The sequence below is a fragment of the Lethenteron reissneri genome, chromosome 23 (assembly GCF_015708825.2).
Source record: "Lethenteron reissneri isolate LAM-NWPU_2019-01 chromosome 23, ASM1570882v1, whole genome shotgun sequence".
NCBI classification, from domain to species: Eukaryota; Metazoa; Chordata; class Hyperoartia; order Petromyzontiformes; family Petromyzontidae; genus Lethenteron; species Lethenteron reissneri.
The window spans coordinates 143,026-152,704 of NC_083801.1; the positions used below are offsets into that span (position 1 = coordinate 143,026).

Here is a 9,679-nt window from a genome sequence, read left to right on the forward strand (position 1 = left end):
ATAGTGTCTTGTCTACATGGTCTAGTTCAGTACGGATCAGTTTAATTCTCTCTGAGATCAGGGCTAAGCTAGGTCTGAAGAAAATTCGTTTGGCATTGGAAGATGTGACGGCAGCAGAAGTCAAGTGTAAATGAGATCGGTATTACCTTAGAGTCGTGGCATCTCTTCAGAAATGTGAGTGACTCGATCAGATGAGCTTTCTTGTCTCGGAGTTTGTTAAAAGATATTATGGTTATGTGTAAATCCTCCCCGTAGAGGCGGTAACATTTTTATTGAAAACTTTCGTGACTGCAGGAATTAATATTCTTTGGTTCTTTCAGTAAAGTCACGTAGATAGAAAATAATACAATTATTTTTAGCTTATTTTTTATTATTATTTTCTATCTACGTGACTTGACCGAAAGAACCAAAGAATATGAATCGAATTTAAATAAATTGTTAATGAGATGAATGGGCGTGGCTTTGACCAAATTAGAATTTTACTGGGAGGGCATTCGGCATGGACCAAACATACATGACGTCACGCGCTGGTACGCGTGAGGGGTGGAGTTACTTGATCACATGACGTCACTAGCAGGGTACACCTCCCCCAGCCGTCTCGGGCTGATGACGTGCGTGTAGTGACGTCAGAGACTGAGCGAGAGAGAAATCGGGTGAGTGAAGTGGTGTGGTGAGCAGTGGATTTAGCGTTTACATTTATTTATATTAATCCTAAATTCCTCTATTCTACAGAGATCCCTTGAGTGCGTGAGTTCAACAACAACGTGAACATTGTGTACACTGTACGCGTGTATGTTCCAAGTGTTCACTGTACACTTCGTGTTTACTGTATACAGTATACACTGCGTACTTTACACTGCATGTACAATGCGTATGTGTACATTACGTTGTGTACACTGTACAACGTGTATCCATTATATAGACACTGTGTGTCTGCACTGTGCGTGGGGCAGTGGTTAGCGCGCTGTGCTGCACACCCGGCGACCTGAGCTCATGGCCACAGTGCCGATTAACTGAACCGGTTCTTGGGCCTCCCCTAGGTCGACTCCGCCTCTAATGAGTGCCTGGTGTGGTATGTAAACACAACTGGGGAGACAAAGGCGGTCAGGTGTGGTGCTGGCCACCCACCCCCACGTGAACTGTACCGGCCTTCATAGATACTAACAGCACTTTCCCCAACAGTCTTAAGGCTTTGACTTAAAACTTTTGTGACTGCAGGAATTCATATTCTTGGTTCTTTCGGTAAAGTCACGTAGATAGAAAATAAAAATAACTAAAAAAATTTATTGTATTAAAGTAAATGTTATTACAATTAAAATAACAATACAATTAAAATCATATTTATATTTTATGTTATTTTTGTTTTCTTTCTACGTGACTTTATCGAAAGAACAAAGAATATGAAGTCTGTTAAAGCTATACGGGGGATCTTTATGTGTATCTACCAGAGGTGTGGACTCGAGTCATGTGACTTGGACTCGAGTCAGACTCGAGTCATGAATTTGATGACTTCAGACTCAACTTGGACTTGCATAACAATGACTTTGTCCCACCTCTGGTATCTACAGTGGGTGTGTACAGTGCGTGTATGTACACTGTGTGTGTATACTCTGAGGGTTGCTATTTATATCATGGGAGAGAGAGGATTTAGGATCCATTCAGGCTGGCCTGCCTACCATCCATCTTGAGTTTAACCAGGCTGGATTGTGTGAGGAGCTCACAAATCCTTGAAATATCTGGACACATTCCCATCAGTGAGCTCCAGCGGGCAAAGGTCTGTTTTCTGGATCATGTCTGCATGCCCAAGCAGCCTCTGCTTGGTTGGATAAAGGGGGCTAAACGGGCATGATAGGGCTGGAAAAGAGATGAACTGATACGGTATACAGTAGTAGGATCTGGAGCTGAGTGGATTTGCCAAAGACTTTATCCAGCGGTGTCAAGATCGGCCTCTGTGGAGGAGGCTCGTGAAGAATGCTGCAGGCCAGTTGGAGGCATTTGCCCTGCAACGAGGTCGGAGGAGCAATGCCCACATCAATAGCCAGAGCACTGAGTGGCTAAAACGCATTGTTGCCACAGTGGGGAGCACAGGTGGTGCATCTGGCAGTCATATTAGTCGATCATCCCTTGATACCTGTATAATTCCCATGACCTGCTGGAAAGTTTTCCACACTTACATGGCCTTAAATTGCACCTATCCTGACATGAGCACTGTGATGATGTTGCTTCCAATTAGTGTTGAATGGTGGCTGTTTTGTTTATACGTTATTTATCCATGTGAAACATTTACGTAAGAGCATATCTACATGGGGAACGAGCCGAAGTTGTTAGTCCACTGCATTATGTATCCAACAGAGTTGGATTATTGCTAACAGTAGACATTATTGACAAGTGATATAACTTATTGTGATCCTCCACTGGGTTGATTGATCGTCATTTAATTGCTTGGTGAAATGAGCGTCAGTACTGAGCAGATACAGGCAGCCAAGCATGGTTCTGACCACACCACCACCTTGTTCATCGTGCCAGTGTGTTAGAGTCTAAAGTTTGTATTTGCTGTAAAGTATGATGACTCTATTAAACACCAAGGTTTAATGAAAGTGATATTTTCTTCCATGCAATGTTTTACAAGCATGGAAACAGGATATGAACACAGCAAATACACAGCTAAAGCAACAAGTGTCAATTCGAGAATTCAAGCAAAACTGATCCTGGCTTTGGACCTCCAATTTGCAATTGAACATTACTTTGTCTATTTTGCTACATTTTTTGCCCATTGCAAATTGTTTTATTTTTAACACCCTTTATTTTTAGCAGAAAGTTGCTAAAGTCAACATTTCTTCAGTAGCCGGACGCAACCGAAATTGTGTACATTGAGTTATGGATTAGCATTGCTATTGAAGATACAAGGGACCTCCAGGTATAATGCTGACCACTTGCACTCACATTGTCTGCTGTGCCAGGTCAATAGGTGATTGTCAATAGCATATCGAGCCTTAAATGAGCTTGTATGGTGCATTGGGGATGATTTTTTTTTTATTTCTCGTGAATGCTTCAGTATAGATGTGTATGTCATAGGTGAATGTCATGTGTAACTGTATATATGTGTATACCTGTGTGCATCTATGCTCACATACATCGTGTGGATATTCCTGTGTTCTGTCTGCAGCTCCCAGTTCCTCTGCCACTTTGCTCTGCAGAATCATTCAAATGGAGCCAAGACACTCAGCCCAACTTGGTACTAAAATACACCAGTGCGACCAGTGCCCATACAGCACAGATCACACTGGAAGCTTGAGGCAGCACCAGAGAACACACACAGGGGAGAAACCATTCAAGTGCACTGTGTGTGGGAAGGCGTTTGCACTGTCATCAGATCTTCACAGACACCAGAGAACACACACAGGCGAGAAACCCTTCAAGTCCACTCTGTGTGCAAAGGCGTTTGCACGGTCATCAGATCTTCAAAGGCACCTGAGAATACACACGGGAGAGAAACCCTTCAAGTGCAGTGTGTGTGAGAAGGCATTTGCACGGTCATCAGATCTTAAGATCCACCAGAGAACACACACAGGAGAGAAACCCTTCAAGTGCGCTGTGTGTGGGAAGGCGTTTGCACTGTCATCAGATCTTCACAGATACCAGAGAACACACAGGAGAGAAACCCTTCAAGTGCACTCTGTGTGGAAAGGCGTTTGCACGGTCATCAGTTCTTCACAACCACCGGAATATACACACCGGAAAGAAACCCTTCCAGTGCACTGTGTGTGGGAAGGCGTTTCGACAGTTAGGGATTCGAAACAGGCATCAAAAGATTCACAAGGAAATTAATCAGAACTTGACATGTGAAAGTCAACGTTCTGGAATGAGCTCATACCTCATAAAACAAGAATCAGATAAACATTCCAGATATGAAACGTGGCCAGGAGTGAAGGTGAAATGTCAAGAAGCAAGAATAAAATATCAAGAAGTGAATGTGAAGAGTGAAGAAGTGAAGGTGAAATGTGAAGTGATGGTGAAGCGTGAAGAAGTGAATGTGAAATGTGAACATGTAAATTCAACTCCAAAATCCGACCATCACATCAATGGAAGCAGTGTGAAACAGGAGGAGAATTCTGAATCTGAGGCAGAGCGAGGCCACCATCAGCAGTTTGTGGATGTGGAGGTGTGGGTGGAATTTTCAGGCAATACAGAATCAAATGGAGACCAGATAGATGTGTCACCTTGAGCTTGAGACAAAGAAGCTCCATTTCATCCACATTATTCACTGGTCTTTCTCATTACAAATGTGTGGAGTTGAAGATTTTACTCCAAGGTTCAACTTCCAAGTTGTCGATGGAGACAGCATGAAGCTGGAGAGGTTGGACTCTTAAGGGAGAGTGAGATGAACCCCAGCAGGTTGTGGATGTTGATGTGGACTCTTTGGACAATGCAGAATAGGAGCAGCCAGCATGTGTGGACCTGCAGGTTGGGTAGGCCTATATACAGGAGCACGAGACAAAAAAACCTCCATAGCATTCACCTTTTATCATAATAATCTTAACATGTATATGGTGCTGACATAAATATATGCATATTTTACTTTCGCATTTTACATATCCAACAATGCATATGGGCTAGAGACTGCCAGTAGGGTGGGGAGATGATTCATATGTAATCCCATTTGGGTTATTTGTGGCAAATTTTTCAAATTTTGTAAAATTTTGGTGAGCCAAAGTTTTTTAAACATCCACTGTAAAGCAGATGACACATTTTTGGTTAATATTTCTGCAGTAATCATAAGGGCTGCCTGACAGATTTGAACTGTGAACCTCTTCAACAAAGATCAAACGTGCTACCATTTGCCTTCTCTCATTCTGAGAATGCATGCAGGTGTAGGCATCATCGAGTCAAAAATATATTTGCAGTGAACACTATGTAATGTGATTACAGTAAATCAATATTGTCGCTATGTCTTTTGAGTACTTAGAGTTATAATTTGATGAAACACATATTATTAAAAAAATTACATATCTAGCAAAAACTGATCTCACATCCATGGGAAATGGATAGTGCTGGTTAATCAATATGCCGGTTATTTGAGAGTTATACTTATGGTTCATCAAATTTTCCAAGTACATGACATTTTTAAAGAAATAAACTAACCATACCTTTTAACTATGATATAAGAAATACTCTACTCTTTTACCGAGGTACTCACCAGTCAGTTGTAAAGCATTCCAAGTTGATTGTCGAGAAGCAGTGGGGCCTTTTAGGGTATATTATACATTAGTACAGTACTGTGTATACAGTACATACAGCGCAGTGAAGCAATAAGGTTGGGCAGCACACAACGCGATCAGAATGGCAGATATTTGCAATTGTGACTGCTAGCACCACCACTCGCATGATAAGGTGACATGTGGACCTTTATGGCAGAAAAATCTAATGCATGTCTCTAAATGTGGAGGGAAAACCCGGAGAACCCAGGGAAAAATCCATACTACCACAAGGAGAGAGATACATGCAAACTCCAAATATAAAGTAGGCGTCAGGGTCGAGATCAAACCCACCACCACCTGCACACCAGGAGAGAGGTAGTTAACATCTCGCCACTGCGTCATCATTTAGTTGTGCTTTTTTGGCGTGTTAATAAAGTGGTGCTGTTATTGCCTAGTAGTGTAGTATATAGTGGTGTAGTGTACAGTGTAATTGTAACGGTGTGGGTGTGTACAAGCGCTTTCTAGCCCGGGTGAGCCGAGGTGACTGAGGTTACATGAGGTAATGGGGGGGTGAGCAGTTATGGGGGGAATAATTTGCTAAGACCCTCAACGATGCCGGAAGCAACGACGCCACTAAGTCTGGCTTTGGCTGGGGGCAGGACATGAATTGGCCAGTCCGGGCAGGCCAGTTGGCGTGGGGTGAGAGTCGGTGGGGCTGTATGTGATTGAAGGCTAGTGTTGCCAAGAAAATCAGATTAAATATAACGAATTTACGAGGTTCTGATTGGAAGACGCTGTACCTGCCAAATTGATTCACAGGGCCTGAGGGGCGAGAGATAGAGGTAGGCGACCTAGCAACAGGCAGCCGATTGCCGACGAGGGAGGGTAGAGAGAGATGCTGTGAGGGTGGGATACAATTTTAATATTCAGGTGAACGCTATGCATGTGTAATAAAGGACTCGGACGCTGTCTCTGTCTCCGTGTCCTTTATTTGGGTTCGCGTTCTCCTTCCCACACGGCTCTCCTCCTGAGACTCTCTGCTTGGCAGCTCCACAGCTGCCTTCGCTCCCCGTAGCCTTCCGCGCTCCTGCAGCTCCCCGTTCCTCCGTGCTCGGTCACCGCTGGCTGGCGGTGCCGAGTCTTACCGTGTGTGGCGATCTCGCCACTCCCCAACCTCAGCCCTGCGTGGCCTCTGTGGCGATCTCGCCATCTCCAACCTCAGCCCTGCGTGGCCTCTGTGGCGATCTCGCCACTCTCTGTCTCTATCCCCAACTCTCTCTTCCACCCCGCTGGCTGGCGCCGTCATGAGCCCCTCAGCCACCAGGCTGAGGCACGGCGACCACCCAACGTGTTCACCACTCTTCACTCCCCCGACTGACCCAGATGTCTTCCTGTCTCCCCGCTATAACATCTCCCCCCACGTGACGTAACTCCTCCCCCCGTGACGTCACATCCGGGAGGTCGTTTACGCCCGCATTACACCACCCTCCCCCGTAGAGAAAATTCCAGCCGTCCTCGGCTGAAAACAGAACAAAATAATGCGGGCGAAGGCATCACAAACAGGAGTCCCCCAGACACAACGGAGATTATAACAACAACACAAGTAACGAAAGGGGAGGTATCAGGAACTGGAACAGAACACCGGCCTGTCCTCCGCGCAACAACAACAAGAATAAGAATGGCACAATGCACAACAACGGCAACTGACACGCAAGAATGGCCGACGCGCACAACCCAGGAATGTGGTGTTTTAGTACGTGTCCATGTTGCAGTTCCATCCGCTCGGCTCAAGTCCTCATCCAGTTAGCACACCAGGTAACACCCAGTGTGGCAGGCGCTGAAGATCTGTGACGAGAAGGAGAATCCAATCCCCTGAGGCACAGCACAACAACGCACATCCACATGTCGTACACGACAGCCACCCGGCCCCAGGGTAGTGGAGATGATGTAATTCCGGCCCGCTTAAGAAAACCCCAATAAATACCCAAAATAGACGCAATGAATGCCCCAGTATTTACATTTTAACAACAACATTATTTACAAGTGACAACAACAACAAAAAAAAATTCCTGCTCTTGCCCACCAGCAGTCCTCCCTTGAGGACTAGCACAGACATCACACGTACACAGCATGTACCCCCGGTCAGTCGCAACAAAACCCCCAGTCGCACACCCTCGCGTGGAAAAAGTCACTCTCCCCAGCTGTAACGTTTAACTCGTCCTAACCCCCACCGTGGTCGTCAAACCACAGCAACATCCACTGACCATACTCTCGGCTAGTGCAATTTCGGGGATGAGCAGCAACTCGGCCATGCTCCTCCCTTACTATCCCATCAGCGATGGACACACACCAGCCTCGTATAGTCTGATGCTTTATAGCCCAGGGAAGGTTCATCCCCCGGCAATGCCAGACCCCATCGACTCCCCCCACGGGGCAATGTTCTTTTATAGATTCAATAACGCCCTAACCCAGAGCGGAACAAGTCCGCCGCCCTTCCAGCTGGAGGACCCGCATAGAGAATCCCTGCTCCATGCTAGCCAGGTCACCCCGTTCGCTGGCACGTAACAATCCTCTACTCCAAATCCCGTGAGCCCCCGGCACACCAGGTTCAGTCTGCCACCACACAACTGAACCGTGACTCCCCGAGCCATATGAGCACACGGCCCATTAGTTTGAGACATACCACGGAGGTTTCGCCTCCGGGCTGTCAGGTCAGCAATCAGCCATAGGCCGATGTGACCACAACTCGTGCATCACCCAATCAACAAAGGCAGGCATAACAGATGGAATATTTGCCCCACCGAGGTTTTCCCCCGCGCTCAAAATGGCGGCCCCCTTCGCCAAGCGCGTTGTCGCAATATCTCGCGCGCACTCAAAATGGCGGCCCTTTGCGCAAAGCGCATTGTCGCCATACCCCGCGTGCGCGCAAAATGGCGGCCCAACGTGCGAACACGTGGCCAGTTTTCTCCGTGCGTGCACCCCAGCTTCCCTTTGCTGGGGGTCACAAGATGCATCCCCCGTCACGTTGTAACAACCCCACCAACGATAGACGCACAGCCCCAGCTTGCTGCGCACAGCAGTCATATCGGGGAATTTTTAACCAATATTTTACCAAAACACATAGGTTACACACACCAACCTGCAAAGGAACTCCTGGCTGCATGCAATCAACCGAATGAGCGACGCCACTTGGCGCCAATTTACGGTCCCATCACCCTTAACATCTGAGCCACCCACAACGGCGTCATCGCGCACCCTCATTTAAAAAAAAAAACTCAAATTACCTATAATATACACGCAATCTCGTGTGCACAACACCCATACAACCAAATTTTTGGGTCCCCCTCGAATTTGTTACCAATTTCCAAACAGGTACGCACAATTAATAACAATCCCAACCCCAATAGACAACCAATGCATCGCATCCCATAACCGTACAGAACGGTGTAACAGCACATGCAGTCAGCATATAGCGATCACACGCGTACATTTAAGCACAATAGCAAGCAGATCTGCAGGCAACCAACACACCATTAATCCTGTCGTAACTTTGCAGCAACAACACAATTATTCTCTCTCTTGCAACAACCACATCGCACACAGCACCTCGCAGCACAATACACCAAAAAAAATATTTTTCAATTAAGCCCGTCGCACACGGTAACCCACGAGATGGTACAGCGCAGGATACCCGACGCTCCCGAGTTAATAATTAACTTCGCCATCAAGATAACAACTCCACGCCGCAGCGCACACCCACTATTTGACACTCAGCAAGCACAACAGACTCTCCGTCCATCCTCAACACACACACATACACACTAATTGACACCGAGCAACAAGCAAATAGCGCGTTCATCCAGAACACACACACACACAGCCCGAACCGCGCTCCGCACGCTCTAAACATGACCAAAATCGCCCCCCCCCCCCGGCACACGCTAGATGGGTGAGGTGTGTGTTAAGGCCGGGTGCGTATCGTTACGACTCGCCCGGGGCTGCAGCAAGCAGAGGACGCAGGGTGGTAACTTGAGACGCCTCGCAGAACTCGAACGATGACTTGACTGCTCCGTTGTCTCGCACCCGAGCCAGGACAGGAGAGCTCCCGTCCCAGCAGCTGCAGCGTCGGCGTCCTCTCCTCGAAGCTCCTCCTCGCAAAACAGCAGCTCACAGCAGGCTGCTCACCCCGCGGCACCTCCAGATGGCAGCGCAAGGCTGCCTCTCCGCCGCGATGTTGAAGATGGCGGCGTCTTCCCGCCGCGGTGAAGACAAGATGGCGGCTTCCCGCCGTTTCTCCCCTGCCACGCCCAAGATGGCGTCTTCGTGCCGCGTGGCAGATGGCGCTGGCAGCGCAGGAAAGGCGGAGGCCTGCGGATCACCACCGGGCCTCCCCGACGCCGTCCTCGGCGTGACGAGCTCACACAGTTGCGCCAGCACGATTTTCAAGGTCTCCATCTGCGCCGCCATCTGTCTCCATCGTA

At 47.5% G+C, this 9,679-nt stretch overlaps 1 protein-coding gene across 4 annotated transcripts; it reads left to right on the top strand.

Moving 5' to 3' along the window:
* Positions 1 to 563: 563 nt before the first annotated feature.
* LOC133345794 (gastrula zinc finger protein XlCGF71.1-like) lies at positions 564 to 7,275 on the top strand. 4 transcript variants are annotated; one of them, XM_061556767.1, is made up of 2 exons: positions 564 to 653; positions 3,167 to 7,275. In XM_061556767.1, exon 2 carries the CDS (start codon positions 3,208 to 3,210, stop codon positions 3,826 to 3,828), a length of 621 nt encoding a protein of 206 aa, XP_061412751.1. In that variant the 5' UTR covers positions 564 to 653; positions 3,167 to 3,207; the 3' UTR covers positions 3,829 to 7,275. The 4 variants fall into 4 exon arrangements, with proteins under 4 accessions (XP_061412751.1, XP_061412752.1, XP_061412753.1 ...); XM_061556768.1 differs by having other exon boundaries at positions 606 to 743; XM_061556769.1 differs by lacking the exon at positions 564 to 653 and adding an exon at positions 658 to 747.
* The last annotated feature ends 2,404 nt before the right edge of the window (positions 7,276 to 9,679 follow it).